Source organism: Centropristis striata, chromosome 2 (genome assembly GCF_030273125.1).
Source record: "Centropristis striata isolate RG_2023a ecotype Rhode Island chromosome 2, C.striata_1.0, whole genome shotgun sequence".
NCBI classification, from domain to species: Eukaryota; Metazoa; Chordata; class Actinopteri; order Perciformes; family Serranidae; genus Centropristis; species Centropristis striata.
The window spans coordinates 8,780,701-8,803,339 of record NC_081518.1 but is presented as its reverse complement, the minus strand read 5'-3'; the positions used below and the strand labels follow the sequence as shown (position 1 = coordinate 8,803,339).

Sequence of the window (22,639 nt, the reverse complement as noted above, 5' to 3'; positions counted from 1 at the left end):
TTTAGGGTATTGACGCTTTTACTTAAAATTTGAACACTTTTTATGTTTGTATTTTATTACTCATTTAGGCCAACAAATCCCAGTCATGGTGAGCACTTCACAGTAACAGCAATGTAATACACAAAAATATATAAATGAATAGATAAAGCTGAGATATCAGTAACATTTTACGGTAAAAACAGAGGTCCCAATGGAACAAATTTGTTTAATTTTAGCAGTAGATTGTCACCGTTACTGCCCGACAAAGCCTAACTGCAGTAACTACGCAAAGGGTGAAACTGAGAAAAACTGCTTTAAAGTTTTTGAACGTTTCTGAACCGGCCAGCCAAATGGGTTATAGGTAGGTAAGTGATATGACACTTATTTCTGCATGTATTGATGATGTAATTTTTATGCTCAAAAATCATGATGATTTTTTTTACCTTTGACCCCAAAAATGTAGTTACTGCACTCTGGTTTTGCATTGCTGTAAAAGGTTCTCATAGTAATGCAAAAGCAGAGTGCAGTAACTACAATGTTGTTGTCTTCTTTCAGCTTTTATATTTTGTTTTCAGTGAATAAACATTTTCAAATTGATTTTGTTATAAGTGTATTTAAAAGTGTTTAACAACTCTATTCAAAGATTTGTGTATTTTAGACTTGATATTATAAAGTTATGTTATAATTTAGTCTTAATATAATTTTATCTCACTTTTTTACTTAATCACTATATAGTGATAGTTTCCCTATCAAATAGACTTATAATTTCTGTTATTCTTGTCTTCACTATTCAACACAATGACCGTAAGTGAACTTACTGCGGTCTGCTTTGGTTTTATGTTTAAATTCGTATATATATCCAAAGCAGACCGCAGTAAGTGCAATTACTGCGGTCTGCTTTGGTTTTGAGTTGGATTTTGTAGTTACTGCAATTTTTATATCATTATTTCTCTGAAAATAAGCAAAATTGAAATCTAAAACTTTGTCACAAGATAAAACAGACATCAAGGAGTTAATTTTTAGTTATAACTCAATTTCGACCAAAAATGTAGTTACTGCAGTTAGGCTTTGTAGGGCAGCGTAGTAAAAGCACAGGTAGAAGTAATAACATTAATGTTGGCTCTGTTCCATTAAGCTGTTCACATGAGCTGTTCACATGAGCCAGTACTCACAACACCGGCATCTCCTGGGAGTGGAATACATCCATTATTAATGTTAAGACCATATGAATAGAATATTCTCTTATTATATTTCTATATGACATGTCAAAATGACATATGTGAAATGGGACTATTAGGAACCATAAGCTTTTATGGTGAATTATTGTGGAAATGCTCCTGCTTGGCCTCAGCATTTTATATTTGATATTTACTCTTTCACTCAATAGTGAAAGAAGAATTAAGACCTATTACATAAGTAAAATTAGGAATACCACAATGTAGAAATACTTTTCTAAGTAAAAGTCCTGCATTCAAAATGGTACTGAAGTAAAAGTACAAAAGTATGAGCATCTGTTTTTCAATTAAAGTACAAAAAGTAAAAGTAATCATTATGCAGAATGGCCAATTTCATATTGGATCGTAATTATCAATGCATTCATGTGTTAATCACTTTAATCCTGCAGCTGGTGAAGGTGGAGTTAATTTAAATTATTTTATATGCTGCTGGTTGCTTAATCTATAACACACATCAGATTTTATTGGTTGGTTTATATTTTATATCAATATTTCCCTCTGAGTTAAGGTGGAGTAGAAGTAGAAAGTATAGCATACAATAGAAACACTTGAGAACACTACAAGTACCTCAAAATTGTACCCAAATCTGCAGTACTTGAGTAAATGTAGGCGACTTAGTTACTTTCCACCACTGTTTGCACCTGTGCTAAAAATGTAAGGACAATGATGCCACAAACATATTCTTATATTAACTCTATGGAGTCTTGGGCTATTTTGTCTATTTTTGAATCCTTTGTTTAAATGCTATGTTGGTATGGGTTTTTCAGCACAACCTCACATATATGATCTAATAATAATTAATTTTTTTATTCTGACTTACTGGATCGACATTTTGGACCAAAAAGAAACAAAGAAAACCTAAATGTGATCTTGTGATTGTGTGTGATCCTGTCATCCAACTCTGGTTTTTATTCTGGTGTGACTATATGTTATTTGTGTCTTGTTTAGCATGACAATTTTGGTCATTTTGTGTATTTTTAGTCATTTTGTGTATTTGTAAGTCATTTGTGTCTTTTTTGTGTGTGTCTTTTTTGGTCATTTTATGTCTCTTTTAGTCATTTTGTGTTTTCTGTGGGGTTTTTTGGTCATTCTTTCTTCTCATTTTGTGTCTTTTTTATTCATTTTGTGTCTTTTTTTGTTCATTTTGTGTCCTTTGTAGTCATTTTGTGTCTTTTTTTGTCCTTTTGTCCCTTTAGTCCAACATAAAATGTGATTTTGAATTTTTTTTTTAACTTTCAAAACACTATCATGCCCAATAAAAAATTGAAATGTTGCTAATGTGAACAAAGGTTGCAAATATAACATAAGAGGGTTACATCCAGTTCTATCATTTTATACAAAATATATTTGACCTTGTCTCCAGTTTTACTTGGTATATCATCATCAAACTGAAACTGGCCTCATGGAGTTTACAGCCAGAACTTTAGAGGTAAATTTACAGTAGGGCTCCACGCTGCTTTGTTTTCTAGTCTGGATGTGATGAAGAAGTCATGCTTTAGCGTTTTTGGAGACTCCAGAGGGTTAATTACTTTTGGTCATATTTAAGAAGTCAGTGTGGCATGTGTTGAGAAATCTAACATCTTTGCTCCTCGCTGGGCGGCTCTTGAACGCACCCTTGTATCACCTGCAGCCAGCAGGAGTTCAGTGCAGATGGGCGGTGTTTTATACTGGACAAGGAAGACCTAACGCTACCATTCAAGCCATATTTTCAGCCTGGTCAGTGCGGTGCCGACCCCAGCACCATGGCTACATTAAGGTTTGACTGTAACTATTTGTTGGGGCGGCTGTTTTTGCAGTAGTTGGCCTGTTCGCGGTGATCCGGCCTGCCGTCCACAGCGCTGTCTGCACCGGTAGGTAAGCCTGCTAGCGCCGACCAGCTCCGGGGGAAACTGGGGAAGCAGGGAGCTGGTGCACGGAGCATCACCTCCAGGGAGGGGAGGCCGGGTGGAAACTAGCTGCTTTTTCTTCAGAGAGACACCCAGTTAGACACATTATCAACAAGCCCTTCTTTAGCCAGAATAAAAACATAGCTCAGCGTTAATTAGCTTGCTAGCATTGGTATCACTGCTCTCTGTGAGCTAACGTTAGCTTAGCTAGCTGGCCCAGAAGCCACCAATATAATCAATTTATTTAATCCGACCACGATTTATTCACACCTTTCATCTACCGTATTTTACAAAAACACATTCTCGCGCCAGACAGCCAGTGTTAATACGTGAACTTTGTTTTGCTACTGTCGTTAGCCTCCATGAATGTGTCAAGCTAGCGTCAAAGTCTTTAGCTGTCACCGCTTTAGCAACGTTAAATATCGTCACCTGTTAAAATAATCGCCTACCTCATTTTTTCAAATTTGGCAGGAAACACAAAAAACTCTACCAAAAGTGTAACATATGACATTTATTGATCAAAAGGATGTAACAAAGGATGGCTATTGGCATGGTAATAACACTGTGTAAATGATCTAACTTAAGAGAAATAAATGACTTGGGCAATTTTTGAACATGCCTTTGTGACTTAAGCAAGATATGGCAACACTTTATTTTGAAGGTGTCTACATAAGAGTCACACAAGCCTGTCAGAAACATGACATGACAAGTATCATGAGCATTAATGTTACTTCAAAGTGTCATTAATGTTCATGACACATCCCATGTCATGTTTATGGCACGCTCATGTCACTCTTATGTAGACACCTTCAAAATAAAGTGTAATATTAGTGTCAACAATAAAACGCTGATAAACTAAACTGATAACTAAACAATCTCCCTCTAGCTCTTCTTTGCTGGGTTCTTATCTGATGCCTATGAATGTGGCACATTGTCAAAGAAGTGATGATCTTAAAGGGGTAAAATCACATGATCTGATCAACTGAGGATGTAGGCGATTTTACCATAGGTGGCCGGCATCATGAGGTTGTGATTTAGGCAAAAAAAAAAACAATTTTGACAAAAAATGACGTAGGCAATTATTTTAACAGTGTGACGATGAGAGAGTATGTGAGCTAATGTTTCCCAAAACTGTTTAAAATAGTCCCTAATTTGACTCAACATTAATACTGATAAGGGAAGAGGACACGCTAACGTCAGCACATTTAATTTAAGGTTTTGGTAAGAATGTGAATTAACTTTGGGGCTAGAAGTACACACCCCAAAGTGCCCAGCCTGTACGTGGGTGCCTTACATGCAGTGACAAGTATCTCAAAATGAAAGTAAAGCAAAACACATGGCACAGGTAGAATATATCTATATTTGTCAGGAAAAATAAGCCTTAAACGTAATAAACATATAAAACTTTCATATGTTGATGCTGATAAATTATTTACAAACCCTAAACCCTGAGCAAATAGTGTGTAAACATGTATCATCATTCACAGTCATCCATCTAAAGTGAAATGCAGAATGCACACTGGTGAAGTTATATTTATGGTTTTTTGCACATCTTTTTATTTTTATTAATTATTCAATTTAGTGTTGTGAGAAATTGTGAGAAATGTTTCCTGAGGTGGTGTTTTGTTATTCAGAGGTAAATAAATCAGAAGGGAGCAAAAGGGTTTACTGGCAATGAACGATTATTTTGATGAAAGTAATCTGTGGACTGTTTTCGCAATTATTTAATTTTGGTCTATAAGTATTTTTTAAATGTGTTCAGATTCCACTTGTATACAGTTTAATGTGTTATAAATCAGACATAAGCAAAAAATCTTCATATTTAAAAGACTAAAAACATAATTATCTACCATATTTGCATACTTGATAATTATAATTGATTAGTAGTTATTGATAACAAACAGTTGGCACTTATTTTTCGGTCCACCATGTCAGCGATTAGTCTGAACTGCAACTGAACATTGCAGTGTTGGAAATAAAAACATTTTGAAGGCCCTTTTGAAAAAACATGGTGATGGTGATGTGAAATAAGCCCAGATTTAATTGCATAAAATAATCATCACCTTGATTAAATATAATGATAAAATAAAATGTTGGCTTAATGTATGATTAGGATGTTGGCCTTAACTGCTCAATATAATATTATATATATTTTTTCGTTTTGGGGGCATTTTTTGCCACTACATTTATATTATGGTTATTTTGAGATTTCTTGGGTATTTTTTTCCCTTTGCTCCCCTTAATTTCTGGCTGGTTAACTCTTGAGACTTACTGCCAAAAGCAGAATAGTTTCAGAGTTTATTGTAAATATGGGACACGCCCTTGCCTCAGTATAATATATTTATGAAAAGTAATGCCGGTGATTTAATAATGTATCACAAGATAATGTTTTTCAGCATGCTGTCATTTGATTATTTAATTTGACTGCAGTTTTGTTGATGCCTGTCTGTTTTGTATCCTCCAGTGTAGATGCCTTGGCTGAGATGAGTGTGAAGGCTTTTGAGCTTGTCCCCGCTGTGGAGCGAGATCTCCTCATGGGCGACAAGGCTCGCATCAACATCGAGTGCATTGAATGCTGTGGAAAGCACTTGTACTTGGGCACCAATGACTGCTTCATCCACCACTTCCTGCTGGACGAGGTCACTTCCTCCAAAGGGAAACTCAGTTACTCGGCTCAGAAGCTGCTGCACAAATATCTGGGCCTCAAGAAACCAGTCGCTGAGCTGCGAGCTGCCTCCGCTTTGGAGCGTCTGATAGTGCTTTGCGATGGAATAGTGTTCCTGGTGGACATGGTGACACTGGAGACGGTGCCCTCTGCGGCAGGAGGCGGAGCCAAGATCAGAGGTGTGACAGCGTTCTGCATTAACGAGAACCCGGTGAACGGTGATCCGTTCTGCGTGGAAATGGGCGTGCTGTCCTCCAAGCGGCGGACGGTGCAGATTTTCATGGTGTATGAAGACAGAGTGCAGCTGGTCAAAGAGGTGACCACGCCTGAGCAGCCCTGTGCCGTCAGCGTTGACGGTTACTTCTTGTGCCTGGCCCTCGCTACACAGTACATGATCCTGAACTACAACACAGGAGCCTCCCAAGACCTCTTCCCTTACAACAGTGAAGACAGGAGACCCATTGTGAAGAGGATCGGCAGGGAGGAGTTCCTCTTAGCAGCACCTGGTGGTCTGGGTAAGTCAGGATGAAAACAGCTCTTTCAAAGTCTTAAAAAGCGATTAATTCACTCCTGTTGTGTGGATCCTTTTTTTTTTTTTTTTTTGGTATGGGGTTGTGGGCTGTTGGGAAACATTATTATAAAGACATTATTTATAAACTACCAGTAAGACTGGTGTTACAGTCGATTGGGCATGCACTCTACTCATAATGGTCAACTGTAAATTTTAGCAGAAATTATAATGAATAAGTGACAGGGTTTTTTACAAAGCTGTTTAAAGGATGGGAATATGCTTAAATTTGAATATACTGCTGTAAAAATGCTTGATTTTCCACATAATCTGGTGTGCCAGATTTATACAGTCACCTATGTAAACAAAATCTATTAAAATTTATACAAAAATGTTATATAAATTGTCCACTTTACATACGAAGTAAATGTACCATGAAAAAAGAAAATAAATTGCATTCTTTGGGGTATTTTTAAGTTTGGGAATTTAAAAAAAAGAAACAGAAATTTAGTGAACATTGTAGAAATCCTAAAAAACAGTTTCATTTTGAGAACGGAAGGGTTGCTTGCAATTCACTTTAATTCTTTTTTAAAATTATTACTCTACTATTATATTTAAGGCAAGTGTACAGTATTCATCATGTGATGTGTCATCAAAACAGGCTTATCTGTACAACTTGTGTGCATGTGCTGTTTTTTTAAAAAGATCTTTAAAACTGTCTCCTGCAGGAATGTTTGCCAATGCAGAGGGGGTATCTCAGCGTGCTCCAGTCAACTGGTCGGAGAGCGTGATCGGCGCTGCTGTGTGTTTTCCGTACGTGGTGGCTTTGGATGAAAGCTTCATCACCATCCACAGCATGTTGGACCAACAGCTAAAACAGACCCTCTCATTCAGGGACGGACACATCCTGCAAGACTTTGAAGGTATCCTCCTCACACATCGCTTTCTCCAGGATTTTCAACCTTTGTCGTTTAATCAAACCTATTTATTCAGTTATTACCTAATTGATGTTCATGCATTTTTTCCCATTATTAATTTGGAATGTTACACTTTATATGGGCACAAAGGTCAACAATCGCCTTTTATAATACAAACTATGAAATTATGTAAGAAAAAAGTTTCACTTGACAGTAATCTCTATAAAATATTTAATTTTCGAACTTGCAGTCTTAAGCTCTAACCTCATGCAGACTCGAGTGACATCACTTGAGGCAATTTGTAAAACAACTTTTTCACAGATGCAGTAGTACCACTTACACTTTGATGTGTAAAATTAGCATAAAGATGATCGAAAAATGAGATAAATCATGTGTCTTTAAACTGTCAAGTGCTTTCTTTTTGTATGTAGATCTGTAGAAAATGGAATTGGAAAACATAACTTTGTTATTTTAATAATCCTGGGAAGGAAAGAGTCACTGCATTGGCTTTTTGTTCTGAGAAACAATAAACCTTTTAGCATTAGGAGTCTGAAAGCCGGGTTGAGCTGCACACTGGGGTTTTGATTCTTAATGGTATCTTGAGCAACCTTTTCCCATCACAAGGAATCTTTCAGTTCAACAACTGCTGAGAAACTGAAACTGAACACATCACGCTGTCTCTTTGAAGATAAAGATGTTTTAAAGGTGTCAGCCACAGTCTGCTGGTTATATATTTATGACAAGACAATTGTGTATTCACGATGCATATTAGTGGCCGTTTGTGAGTTCTGACCTGTTAGTGTTGTATGTTTTAGGAAAAGTGATTCTGGCGTCCACTAAGGCTGTGTATGTCCTGGTGCCCCTGCCGCTGGAGAGACAGATCCAGGACTTACTGGCCAGTCACAGAGTGGAGGAGGCGCTCATCCTCACAGAGGGAGCTCAGCGAAATATTCCCAAAGACAAGTTCCAGGTAACGAACAGATCATTGTGTTGACTTTATGGCAGAAATATGTTGTAATGATGATAATGTGTGTGGTATCACTAATAATCCATGATAATATAATAACTTTGCATGGGCTGGGATACATAATGTAAACTGTTAATCTGATCTGATCCACATTATTAACAGTATTTTCCTAAACAAAATAAATAATATTGTCACTTTCTGCACGTATAGATTTTGCACAAAAGAATCCTCCAGCAGGCAGGTTTCATTCAGTTTGGCCAACTTCAGTTTCCAGAAGCAAAAGAACACTTCAGGTAAGAGTCTGAGTCAGTGTTTGTTTTGTTTGTTTGTTAAACTGCTCTGCTTTATTATGGGATTAAACTGTGTCATATTATTTGTTTTAGCGATTAATGTTGAGTGTTCATTGTATGTTGACTAATGTCACTGACCCTCACATACATGCGCATGTTGAGTTGTGGTCATTCGAGAATTAATTTTTACGAAATTGAAATTAATTTGTGAGAGCTTTAACAGCAATCAAACATAAAAAAAACCCAACATTTTGACTTTCTAAAGACAGGAACCTACTTTTCATGGAATAACCAAGTTATCACGGTTTATAACAGTTTCTGAAGTTACTATGCTTCTTCATGTGTAGTGGGAACATTTTGTTCCCAGTCTTTGTATTTACTTTATAACTTTATAGTTCTACAGATGCTTCTGCCTAGAAGACAATGTTTCCATTCCTGTGTGTGTTTTACTGTTTGAAAGTTTGGTCTTGACTCGTGAGCATGGGAACTTTTAAGTTGTTTTTATTTATGGTGTCAATATAGATCCACTTAAGGATTTATCCCACTTATAAGGAATTTAAAAAATGTAAGTATCCGTGTTAACTTTTCTGCCAAGTCAGTGCACATTTAGTAATATTTCCTACTATGATTGATATTATATCAAATGTTTTTTGAAGAGATTGTGCAGCTATGAGGTGTTTTGTGCTCCATGGCTGCTTACTTCCTCAGATGTCTGGCTTTCAGTTCTTGTACTTCACTCATGAAATAAAAAAAAGATGGTAAAAGGAAAACATTTTTATATATATTTGCAGGAAGGGTCAGTTGGATGTGCGGGAGCTGATATCTCTCTACCCACTGCTGATGCCTGCTTCCTCTTCGTTCACACGCTGCCACCCTCCTCTCCATGAGTTTGCAGATCTCAACCACCTGGCACAGGGCGACCAGGACAAAGTGCTGCGATGCAAGAAATTCCTTATCAGTTACTTGGGAGAGGTAAGTGTGGTTAAAAAAAAAAAAAAAGTTATTTACACAGAATTCTGAAGCCCACTTGTCAGAAGTCCTTGTAATACTCCTGCATATATATATATATATATATTTTTTTTTTTAAATGTATTTCTTCATCTCAACACACAGGTACGAAGCACAGAGGTGGCCAATGGCTGCAGAGAGGACGTGGACACGGCGCTGTTGAAGCTGTACGCCGAACAGGATCACGACAGCCTTCTAGACCTTCTAGCTTCAGACAACGCCTGCCTACTAGCAGACAGCGTCCCATGGCTGGAGAAATATCACAAGTGTGTATACCATCTTTTTTTTTTACAATTATTCTGAAACAGCATCCACACACTTTGAAATTGCGACTGCACTCCTGTTTGTTTGTTTGTTTGTTTGGAAATTTATTTCGAACATATAAAGAAAAAAAAGAAATCATCATATAAACAATAAATAATTACAGAAAATGAAAAGTATTAAGCAAAAGAAATTGTCAACCACTTGATGCCTTGGTTCACATGTTAGAAAAAGGAGTAAGAAAAAGTACAAACTTATTAATTCCCACCCTTTCTCCATAAGTTATTAATTGATTATTAACCAGCTTCCTTATTGCTCTGAACCTATACAATAATTACTTTTCCTAAATTTGTATAAATATAATGGTTATCTTTTATCACTGTCAAACAAAAATATAAGTTAATTTCGTAATTTATATTTTCCCACACTGGACTTAAAAGATCTTTTTATTTTTGCGTGGTTGAAGTGCTTTATAAAAGAGTGAATTGAGTGAATTTGAAGTCTCAATTTGATCATGTCATAATACGCTTACAACTGTGATAATTAGCAGACAAATTGCAGACACTGTGGGAATCAGTATGTTTGCAATTTCCTAAAGGGACTGACTGAGATTAGGCTCTGTTGGGTAAATACTCGCCGTTAATTACCACCCTGCCAAAGCTATAATAGTGTGTCCAGTTTAATCAAGTCAGTTTAATTACTTGGTGGAAAAATAATATCTTGAGGGAGAGCCTTTGCTTCATTCAGTCTTTTTTCCCCTCTCTCGTAGATATTTTGCACTCGGGCTGCTCTATCAGTATAATAGTCAGGAATCAGCAGCACTTCAGGTATGTACACCTTCAGTCAGAAATTATTATTATTATTATTAGTTCTCACAGAATCAGCACCAACATAATGTTTAGGAATTTACTGTATTCACTCTTTATTTTAATTTTTTTTGACAGATGTGGATTCGTGTGGTAGACGGGGACCTGCAGGACTCCACGAGATCTGATCTTTATGAGTACATTGTGGACTTTCTCTGCTCCTGCTCCAACCAGGACCTCGTGTGGAAGTATGCAGACTGGGCTTTGCAGAAGGATCCCACCGTAGGTTACCAGGAACTTAAATTAACTCAAAATCATACTTTTAACATTGTTAGAGCCAGTTCACTGATTGAAAGTTGCGTTCATTTTTTAAATTTTGTTTTCTAAAATAATTAATAACAGGGTTCGTACGGGTGCTTGAAATCCTTGAAAATGCTTGAATTTAAATGTTGTTTTTCAAGGTTTAAAAAGTGCTTGCATTTTGGATAAAGTGCTTGTAAATGCTTTAAATTCTTACTGTATTTCTCTTGCAATCTGACTATATCCATCTATAGACTATAGATAATCACATGTTCAATGTAAAAATATTGAGTAGCCTATCCGAAATGATGAATTTACAGCAGGTGTAAGATATGGAAAAGCTTGAAAGTTTACCTTGAAAGTCCTTGAAGAATGCTTGAATTTGACCACTGCTAAAGTGTACGAACCCTGTAATAAGAACTGGGGTAAGCAGTATTCTGGTAAAGACAAAACTGGGACAGAACCAGTATACAGCCCTCCTCCTGCAGCTCTCCCCTCTCTGTCTGAAGCCCCTCCTGTACTATTCATTCATTTAAATCATCCTGATCCTGATGCCTTTATATAGCAGCAGTTCTATGACAATTAACAGTGCTTTCTTTGCAGACTTGTGGCCAGCAAAGCCCTTTGAGATAAAGCCTGTTTGAGGCCCAATCTAGCTACATAAACTTTGCAGATAATGACATGAGTTTTATTGAGTTTATTATGAGATGCTTTAGACTTTCTTTTTCTAAAGGCAGCCCTCCCTTTTTGGGTTGCTTTGCACTGTAAGCTGTTCTTGCCAGTCCTGGAATAGAAACATTTTCTGCAGGGTTTTCAGCCATTGACTCAGACTTTGACCATCTGAAGGGGACATGCATGTGCATTTGTAGAACACCCTCTCTCTGAAATTACCTGTGATTGGCCAAAGTCTCCTGTCACAGGCTAGAAAGCCTGAAAACCAACTCAAAAGGAGTTGCAAAGGTCTAGTTATAACTTATGCTCAAAGACGCCAAAAAACGGCCTACAATGTCTTTAAATAAATACGAGTAACAGAAAAAAATCCATTAGCAAGGAGAGAATAATCTGTGATCTATGTTCCAGTTTTCACAAGCAAGTTTCTTCCATTCCTTGAAATAAAAAAAGTTCTTATTGAGCCCCCGCTTATATACTGGCATACAACGCCATTCATGTATGGCTTGAATTGAAAAAGAAGGTAAACTAAATGTGCTGTTTCACATTATTTCATGATATAATTATCTCATATTTTGCACTAAGTGGTCACAGATCTTTGTTTTTTGTTCATAGATAGGTGTCCACATCTTCACTAAGAGGCCCATCAGTAAAGATCTGTCAGAGCTGAACACTGATGATGTCATCACTTACCTGGGAAAGCACAGCCAGGCGCTGCTTCTCTACCTGGAACACCTGGTGCTGGAGAAAAGGATACAGGTACAAGAACAGGGATTAAAAAATATATCAACTGTGTCTTTGTGGTGAGAAAGAAGTGTGAGACTCAGATTCAAGTCTTGGTGTGACTCTGGTGTCCCTGACACACAATCTGATACAAACACTAACCATCCTGCAGCAATCATCAGGTGGGGGTGCAAAGTGTCCTTGGGTTCCCAAATATGGTAGCTTCAGGCCCAAAATAATAAAAAAAAAAGATGTGGACAACCAAAATGCCATATTTAAAGGCTTTAAGTGGTCGTCCACAAACAAAACCTCAAACAGTCTTTCCCTTTTAATGTTCTTTTGTGGTGTATTTTTGAGGTTTTGTTTATAACTCTTCAGATGAATGTGGGAAGAACAATGCAGCTTAATCAAGTTTATATCTAAACATTATCTTTTTACTATTTTTTTTCCAGCCAGTAATGGGAAGTTCATTGAATTCAGATTGTTTTCTTCCATGTTTGTGGATGCAGAAAGAGAAGCTCCACACACACTTGGCCGTGTTGTACGTGGAGAGGGTCTTATCACTGCTGTCCGAGTCGCCAGCAAATGAAGAGCAGCTCACCAAAGCGAGAGAGAGGCTCCAAGCTCTGCTCAGGGAGTCCGACTTATACCGTGCACAGTTTCTTTTAGGTGGGTCTGAAGATGCCCCTTTACTTGAGTATTCTATTTGTGTGTAAATGTTGAAGAATGCTATTCTGCAGCATTTTAGTTTTGGCCATTAACCTTTTTGTCGTCCTGTTCTGTTCAGGTAAGATGGACAACTGTGAACAGCTGCTGCTAGAGCGTGCAACACTACATGGAAAACTGGAGGAGCATGATAAGGCGCTGCATATATTGGTGCACAAGCTGAGAGACTTCCCGTCTGCTGAGGCCTTCTGTATATGGGCCTCTTCTTGTCGGGATTCTGCGTACCGACAGGAGCTGTTTCACCTGCTCCTGGGGGTTTATCTAGACGGAAACATTTCTGAAAAATCCCAGGCTGCAGCCGGTGGAGGAGGAGAGCTGGAGATGGCGGCAGTGGACCTGCTAAATCGGCACGGCGAGGTGTTTGACGCAGTCCGTGTCCTGCGTATGCTCCCTGAGGGCTGGTCCCTGCAGCTGCTGCGGCCCTTTCTGGGTCGAGCCGTCAGGGCCAGTATGCACACCTGCCGCACGTCCCAGATCGCTGTGGGGCTCGCCCACTCCGAGAACCTTCAACTGTTGCATGACCGGGTGAGAAACGCACAATATAATACAAAAACATGCAAGTTATTTAATTAGGTATGTAATTCACTTTTCCTCCTACCGCTATACTGCCTTACAAAGCCTAACTGCAGTAACTAAATTTTTGGTCAAAATTAAGTTATAACTAGAAATGAACTCCTTGATGTCTGTTTTATCTTGTGGCAATATTTAAGATTTCAATTTTTTGCGTTATTTCAGAGGAATAATCATATAAAAATGACAAATCCAACTCAAAACCAAGCAATAATTGCACTTACCACGGTCTGCTTTGGATATACATATGTACTAATTTAAACATAAAAACATAGGAATTATAAGTTTATTTGAAAGGGAAATTATTATCTAGATAGTGATTAAGTAAAAAAGTGAGATAAAATGATATTGAGACTGAAATATAAAATTTCTTTATAAGTCTAAAATACCCAATTTTTGCTGTTAGAGCTGTTTGAAATACACTTAAAACAAAATCTATTTGAAAATGTTTATTCACTGAAAACAAAATATAAATGCTGAAATAAATCAACAACATTGTACTTACTGAACTCTTTTTTTTCTTTCTTTTTTTTTTGCATTACTAGTAGAACCTTTTGCAGCAAAACCTGCTTGGAGTAACTACGTTTTTGGGGTCAAAGGTCAAAGTAATCGTCATGATTTTTTATTTAAAAAATTACATCATTAATACATGTAAAAATAAGTGTCATATCACTTATCTACATATAACCCATTTGGCTGGACAGTTAAAAAACTTTAAAGCAGTTTTCCTCAGTTTTACCTTTTGTATAGTGACTGCAGTTAGGCTTTGTAGGGCAGTATACTTGCTTAATTTTGCTTAATTTGCTTAGTTTTGTTTGTTTACAGGTTTTGGTAAGCCATCATTATTTATTAAATTAGGATTTTTGTCTTACCAGGTTTGTTTTTGGAAGGATAACATTAATTTCACAAAGGGTTAACAGCAGTAATACGGGTACTAAAATAAATAATAACTTGATTCAAAGGTATTTGTGAAGCAGCATTTCCCTCAATCCTTAGTAAACTAGTTAAATAATGATCAACTGAAGTAGAGTTGCATAAATTTGTTGTTTAATTGCTTAATCAATTAACATTAAAATTAATCTCCATCTGTTTAAAAAAAAAAAAAAAAAAGCTTCTCGGTTGTCATAGTAAACTAAATATTTTTTAGGCTTTGGACTGTTGGTCAAATAAAATAGGACATTTGAATTCACTTTCTAAAATCTCAAACTTATACGCTTTCTTTATTGCTGTGAACTGAGATATTAGATTCGATTATACTTTATTGATCACACAACGAGGTAAATCACAGCAGCAAAAACAGAAGCTAAAGGTGTGAATGTAAATGACAGAAAAAAAGACCTAAAAAGTAGTAGTTTGAAAAATATAAATGCAAATTAAGATTATATAAAAGCTATGGTGAGTAGTTTAATAAGTGGTGATGCACTCTGCCATGGAAACACATATAAACAATCAAGCATGCAATAATAGGGTAGATATTTAAATAAAGTTGATTGAAAGTTGATTTTGATTATGAATGTAACATTTTTCTTTTAATTTCATTTGTCCAGAATCTTTTAAAAATAATTTTAACTAGTATTTTATAGCTATCTATAATTAGGATGTTTTAAAAAATATGTAGCATTAACTCATGCTGAGGAGTCAGTATTTATATTATTAACCATATAATTGATTATTGCATTTTCTCATGTATTTTTTTTTTACACATGTAGGGTTATCATCATGCTCATTACTGCTCTAAAGTCATTAAAAAACTCTTCTTTCATGCATTTTGTCCTCAGTTGAAAGTCCGGAAGAAACCAATCTTTGTGTCTGAAAAGAAAGGATGCCACCTGTGCCACAACACCTTCAGTGAGCCTGACGTGGTGTGTCTGCCAGGTGGAGTGCCTGTCCATACTCACTGTGTCGCCCAGAGAGTAAGAGACTCTCCCACAAAGAGACAGTTAACTAATAGCAGTAAACATACGTGAGACTTGACACTTGAAACTACCATGTGATCTGTGATCAGAGGCACTAAAGCAGGACATGCTGAGGACTGTGGGGATAACAAAAAAAGCACAGAACACTTATTGCCAGAGTAGATCCTGCAAAGAGAAACACAAAGAAAGCTGTGCGAGCATGCATGTGTGAGCGAGAGTGCAAGGGAGAAACGGATGATTTCATCTATTTATTCCTGTGCCGCAGTTGTACCACACTGTCGGACTGCAAGATCTGAATACAAGTAGGAAGTCACCCGGCCCTTTAATACATTTAAACAGAGAAATAATTAAAGGGATAGTTTGGATTTTTGAAGTGGGCTTGTATGACGTTTTGATGCATAATCAGTGTATTACCAATAGGTGTACTGAAACGGAAGCTAAACAATGTACCGCTTTAGCAGCAGCAGCAAAACATGCTTTTAAAGATTATTTTTGGGCACTTTTCAGCTTATTGGACAGAGAGAATGGAAAGGGGGACATGTGGCTAAAGGACCCTGAACCAGATTCACACCCAGGTCTGCCACACCCAGGACTCAGCCTTAGTGGTATGCGCTCTACGAGTGAGCCACCATGTTTTAGACACCCAGGTCCACCTTTAAAAAAAAACATCGACATCCATATGTCACATGACTTTACACTATATTTAGAATATTTTCCCTGCTTTACATTCCCGCCAGCCCTGTTTAAAATAACACAAGGGAATTGAAGCCGTTATTGTCAAAGCCACCAGACTTTCCCTTGACAAAAAGAATCATTTTAAGCTTGCAGAACGTAGGAGTGGCTGGTCTACCGCCTTGGAATGGAAAGTGTCTTCATTGATAGATCATAGAGGTACAACACATGTGCAGTGCGACTGGATCTGTGATGTTGGACGGCTTTTGTCTGCGAACACCTCAGTGAAACAAATCAATTATCCCCATGCTCTATAAAAGTGCAGTAACTGCATGTCCTCCCTGTCTACAGCAGCCTCAATCGTTTTGTTTGAGTGACTTTGCTGAATTCAAGCTAACCCTTTAAAACACCAAAATCGCCCTGTGTTCAGCAAGGTAAAATTACTATTTTGGTTAAAGGAGTTTAGTGGCTTTGAAGAGGGCATAGATAACAGCATCAGTTCCCTGTTTGTCTGACTGCAGGGTAATGAAGTGACAATATTCTAAACATGGCGTACACTTCAACTGATATAGATTCTTTTAGGTGGATAAAATAGATTTTGCTGCTGCCCCCGTACCAACTGCCATCTAATGTAGTTAATGGAAAATTAACATAGAACCCTACTTAAAAACAAATCCAAACTATCCCTTCAAAGACAGGCTCCTGTGCTTATCTGTGGGTTCAGTAATGTACCGGTCATCGTTTTTGCTTGAACAGTTTTCAACCTGAAACTGCTTGAACTACAGAACACACAATATTTGAAACCTGTTGCAGATATCTCTGAAGCATGCATAGTGTTACCACTCTTACAGTTCTGGTCTAATCACCTTATATGGGTATTGTGTTAATATTGTCCTAACCTGCACATTGCAGCGTTGGGTTTTAATGTGAAATACTACAAAGACTCATTAATACTGATCGAAACGGAGTCTTTTATGTCTGTCTTTTACTCTCTGGGATCTGGTCTCACTGCTGCTTTATTTTCCCATCAGCTATAACGGCACTGGATGTTGTGTTTATATTCAGTTCAACGGTTTGATCCAATCTTATAATTTATCATGGTCAGAAAATCTTGTCTCGGTGTGTCGTCTGTTGAGCAACAACAGTAAAACACTACATGAAATCTTATATTTCTCCACTAATCATCACTAAGTTTAACTGGGGGTTCAGTACACAAACTGACTTAAGAATGACCTGCTTAAACTGGCAAGGATGAAATAATATTTACAGATAATATGTCACTTAACACATTGTGACAGCAAATGTTATGGTGCAGATATATCATCAAATCATGTGTAATCAAGCTCCACAATTTGTGTCTGGTTTCAAGTAACTAATGAAATAAATCAAGAGACATCTTCACCTTTCACCTGCTGTCATAGATCCATTTTAAGTCAATCAACACAAAACAAATGTCAGTCAGTAGCTAAGTTAAATACTATTTAGAAAGGTAATTTGAAGATATTTTTGTTCTGAAATTAAAATTTGACCCAAGTCTTAAGGAGGGGCAAGGAGGTAATTTGTTCCAAACATTTTTAATTGGAATGCCATGAAATAATTGTAAGTAGTCTCTTGCATGTTATCCCTATCTGCAAGTTATTCAGTTATTTTTTCACTGCTTACAATTTTACTGTGTTCCGAATCTTTTTTTGTCTTTTCATTTGTACTGCAGCTGCAGTAGTATTGCATGCGGTATGCAAACATATGGGACATTCAATTTAAATATAAAATTGCACCTTGAACTTTGACCCTCTGATCTGTTACCTGACTGTCATCTGTCTTTGCTCTCTCAGGGTCAGGTTAAGAAATTAATTAAATTAAGAAAAGCATTCTGGCTTATATCATGCCTAATGCAACTGGACACAATAGGACATCCTGGTATGTTTACCTCACTGGTATTTGACGTACTATTGGGACAAATCTTTTTCTGTCATACATACTAACTGGTTCGGGTATTGGAACGCACTCATTCTACTGAAGCTGTGAACAAGTGTTTGACCACAAGATGGCAGTAATATTTAAAATGTTTAAAACATGAAACTACAAGTACTACAGCTGAAACATAATGGAAAAAAACGTTATGCTATTACTTAGATTATTCTTTGAATGCCCTGACTATGCTTTTAAAATAATGGCAAAAACATATTTATAAAGCTGCTTGGAACAAATCCTCAAAATCTGTTACATAATTGTCTAACTTTTTAGTTTTGTTTTTTTACACTACACAGGAATCCATTAACGTATATCTTGGTCTTGGCGAAACAAGAATGCTTTAACAGTAAACTGTGCTATTAAATATCCTCCTACTAAAGATCAAATGTTACAAACCTCCCGATTAAACAGCTGATTGGGTTATAGATTAATTCTACTGCATTCCTAACAAAATAATGAAAGACTCAAAGAAAATGGTAGCCTCATAATCCATGATATTGCACTATATATGACATGTTTTTTTTTTTATGTTTGGAAACCAAAACCTTTATCACCCATGACTTGAATGTGGCTCAAGAACGTGTGACTTGATGCATCTCAGCTCTTAGAACTGAAGGAGTTATAATTGTATTAATTATTTATCCTTTTCACCATGACAACCCCTCTCAATTTCGACATCATGTCGTGTATGTGTCCAATAACAATAGAGAGCAGCTTGAACCTCATAAATGTTTCTCCCAAGCAAACATAACTTATGGCAGGTGCGTAATGTGTTTAATGTGCTGCTAAATTGTGTGAACAGTCAAAATTCAGGGACATATTCCTAAATGTCTGCTGGAGGTGAGGCCTTGATAAAAAGATGTTTATGTCAAACTATCTCACTTTGAACAATTGAAGAAGAAGATGGGAATTTCATTAGAGATTAATGAGATTAAAAAAAAAAATAAACATGGTTTTGTAAAGTTGCTGTCCACATTAGTCTTTATCAAGATAAATAATGATGTACCACCATTTTTTCCCCTTCATGTTTAATGCTTAATTCTCATCCTAGAGATGCATTTTTCACTGAAGATACCCGGCCAGATTTTCAGTTTGCAAGATCATCAGTATTCCCCAAAATCAAGCCTCCGTGGACTTTAAATTTTAAGTGACTGAAAGAACAGACAAGTGTGTTTATTTCCAGCTAATTCAGATTGTCCAACCTTCTTCAACACATCACTGTTGTGGGTTTTTGCTTGTTTCTCTGGTGCCTGTGCTGTTGATGCTAGCCTTCTGTGACTGCAACACATTTCTGCGAGGGAACTTTGTGCAAACATGGGACTATTTTTCTAACTTGGAGATCTGGATATTGTAGATTCTATAGGCTTGACTCACTTTCCATGACAGAAATTCACAGCTTACGCACAGCATCTTTCTGTCTGAACAGTTTAAGTGTAGCTTGCTTAGAAGGCCTCCTAACCAACACTTCAAATAATGAAAAAAAAATACAGTATTGTGTCGAGAAAAAAAAATACTATTGTATTTTATAAATATATGTATACTGGTATGTATATACTGCATTTGTACTTGTTTGTTGCTTTCTAAATCAATGCCAATGTGGATGGAGTGTACAAACTGTAAATCCGTCCCATTTTAATAAACATGAAACTGTATATCAACTCATGGAGACGCAATTTCACATTTTATACCAAAAAGTCCTGTGTGTTTTGACATGATTGTTGTTGGGTTTTCCTCTCTTGCAGTAGCTTTGGACAGTGAACCTCCAGCATGGTCAAAAGAGAAGACAAAAAAATCTCAAAGCGGGAATGGCGAAGAGGATTTTTTAAATAAGCTTTGGTATTTTGGTGGATATCATTTAACTTCCTTCTGAATGTGAAAAAGGTATCATCATGAATTTTATGACTTGAGAGTTTCTTATTATTATGAGATTAAGTCATTATTTTTTAGAAAGTTTCTCATAATTATTAGATGTTATAATTATGAGATATTAAGTCTATGGGATACTAAGTCTTCATTTTGAGAAAGTTTCTCATTATTTTGAGATACTAATACTTGTCATTATAGTAACGTATACCTAGGCTATATTTTGACATTTTTAATGCTTACATATGTTTTATACACACATTATATGCTCTGTGGGTGTGAAGGGACTCAAAACTTTATTTGGAAGTTCCAATTACAGTCCGAACATTCATGCCGGTTAGAACAAACAAAGTCTGGCATCACAAATAGAGAAAATAAATATGAGACAAAGTGAATGGAGTGCATAAGTCAGTAGGTGTAGATTAAACAGAATAATAAAAATAATTAAAAGGGAAGGAGGAAACAAAAAGAAAAGGGCATGATATACATTTCTCCCAATATTTCTTGAATTATGTTAACAGTATGTGTACATTTGTTACTATCAATTCTTTTAATTCATTCAAGGTATTATTGAATTCAATTTCAAAAACAGGAAAGAAAGGTCGACCTTTGGAAAATTTGGCTTTGTGTATGTGGAATTTCGCCATTAGAATAATCAAATTAATTAAGTGTTGAATTTTCCTATCTTTATTGCTATAATATAAGAGTATATATGTGGCTTTCAAATGAATTGGTAGGTTGGAATGTGAGGTGATGTAAACTTCAATTTTTCCCAAAAAATCTGGGAAAAATGTTATGTATAATTTTATATACGCTGTAATTTCCCAGCTTGGGATAAATAAAGTCTGTCTGTCTGTCTATCTATCTATCTATCTATCTATCTATCTATCTATCTTTAACTTCTTTAATTTTATTGGAGATAGCAAATGTATGTGGAATGAGCCATGTTGCTTTCCAGTTAGTGTGTGAAGGGACTGCAACTTGTTTTTATGAATTGATAATCTCACGTCACCATAGTAACGTGATGTCAAGCCAGTGACTAATAGATTCGAACAGAAGGTTGCTCAGAAATTCAAACCAAATCAAAAACAAGTTTTCATTGAAAACGTTTGTTGATTTCTTGCTGGAGCCGCTGAAATTGTTGCTGGAGAAAACAAAATGGACCAAATCGTTACTTTCGGAACAGAAAGTCGAGAAGAAAACTGCTCTGACAGACACGATCGGCCAGTCCCGGTGCAGTTCCGACTGTTGCTGAGGTAGCTAATGTTTTACGGTGTTTACGCGATTAATATTTGATTTTAGATTTTAAAGCAACAATGCGCGGCACGAGTTTACGTGTCCAAGTGCAGTATTGTAATATTATTTATTGTGTGCGATCTTTTTTATTACTACTGGGACACTTCATTTGCATTTTTTATCTGGTTGTTTTTATTTTTTTTTAAAGTATATATTATTATTATTTTAGTGTCTTAACAGTTACTCTTATTTTAAAGAATTGTATCGTATTTTTGGAGCAACCCAACCTTGCACAAGAATTTCCTTCAGGATCAATAAAGTTCTAATATATCTTATCTTTTTCAACAGAAAAAAATAATGGACAAATGTAACAATGTTATATACAGTATAAAATATAAGGTGCTGTGAACAGTGTGCATAAAAAACACAAAGTGCATTATTGTACAGTGTGATGGCATGTGGCAGGAAAAATGTCCTATATCTGTGCCTGTTACTGTTTAAATCCCATTTGTTCTGCAGGTTTAACCCTCATAGGGGAGTAACGCACTTTCAAAAGCTGATAATAATAACAATATGTGGATTTTGAGAGCATGCTATGATTTTTCAGGCTTAAAGACCGATCTTTAATTGAAATGAACCTGACAGTGTGGTTTTAGAACCTCATATGTGTCATAGGGCGGTTTTGACTTAATGGTCGCTGAACGTGCTTTACAAATGCAGTCTATTTATTTATTTTTTTCTCTTAGATTTGACGATGAGGAAATTGGAAGTCAAACAATCAGAGGAGGCTCTAAAGACTGGCTGAGATCTAGTTGGAAAGCATTGCTGATTGTGGTTTTGATGGTCCTTCTTTCTGGAGTGACCACCTTCCTCTGTATTTACATAAATAAAGAGGAAAGCCTGACAGCAGAAATGCAGCATATGGCAAAGAACTACGACCTCCTGCAAATAGAAAACAATCAGCTGAAGCAACTTCTGAACTCCACTTCCCAGAACTTCACCCTGCTTGAACCTGAGCCTGCTCTTGGAGAACACATCCTAAGAAATTACACAGTTGTTCCTGCTCTTGAAGAACACATCGCAGAAAAAAATCACAGTTCATTCTTCTCTTGAAAAAAAAAAACACATTGCAAGTAAAACAAAGTGAAATGAAAAATACATTTTTCCAGTTTTATTCCTGTGTCCCTGTGTTACTTATTAATTTATCTCTGGTTATATGATAACATATGTGAACAAAATGAGTATCAAAGCATTTTTCATTTTCATCAAAATATCTAGTCTATCTCCTAGATTGCTCTTGATATACTGTAAGCAGTTTTTGTAATGATATTTTTGCTGACCACTACTATTACTGTACATGTATGCTTTAGAAAAGCCAAGAAGACGAGGTGGCATCTTACCCAAATACAAAACTTGAAAACAAAAGTCAGTCTTAGTTTTTAAAACTTTTTACATGCAATCTGATCTGGCT

The 22,639-nt window shown here is 36.4% G+C and overlaps 1 protein-coding gene across 4 annotated transcripts; it reads left to right on the top strand.

Moving 5' to 3' along the window:
• The first annotated feature begins 2,842 nt into the window (after positions 1-2,842).
• On the top strand, positions 2,843-19,731 carry tgfbrap1 (transforming growth factor, beta receptor associated protein 1). Of its 4 annotated transcripts, none has more exons than XM_059352361.1 (13): positions 2,843-3,064; positions 5,570-6,280; positions 7,002-7,196; positions 8,006-8,160; positions 8,368-8,450; positions 9,239-9,419; positions 9,561-9,721; positions 10,486-10,543; positions 10,661-10,804; positions 12,107-12,250; positions 12,724-12,883; positions 13,002-13,465; positions 15,289-19,731. In XM_059352361.1, exons 2-13 carry the CDS (start codon positions 5,584-5,586, stop codon positions 15,475-15,477), a joined length of 2,631 nt encoding a protein of 876 aa, XP_059208344.1. In that variant the 5' UTR covers positions 2,843-3,064; positions 5,570-5,583; the 3' UTR covers positions 15,478-19,731. The 4 variants fall into 4 exon arrangements, with proteins under 4 accessions (XP_059208344.1, XP_059208330.1, XP_059208353.1 ...); XM_059352347.1 differs by having other exon boundaries at positions 5,565-6,280; XM_059352370.1 differs by having other exon boundaries at positions 2,843-3,068.
• Positions 19,732-22,639: the final 2,908 nt, after the last annotated feature.

What these genes read in the sequence shown, in the direction of transcription:
- tgfbrap1 (XM_059352361.1), top strand. Translation starts at nt 5,584, where the DNA reads ATGAGTGTGAAGGCTTTTGAGCTTGTCCCCGCTGTGGAGCGAGATCTC. An exon ending in TTATCAGTTACTTGGGAGAG is followed by an intron (nt 9,420 to 9,560) that starts GTAAGTGTGGTT and finishes CTCAACACACAG; the next exon opens with GTACGAAGCACAGAGGTGGC. An exon ending in TTCAACTGTTGCATGACCGG is followed by an intron (nt 13,466 to 15,288) that starts GTGAGAAACGCA and finishes TTTTGTCCTCAG; the next exon opens with TTGAAAGTCCGGAAGAAACC.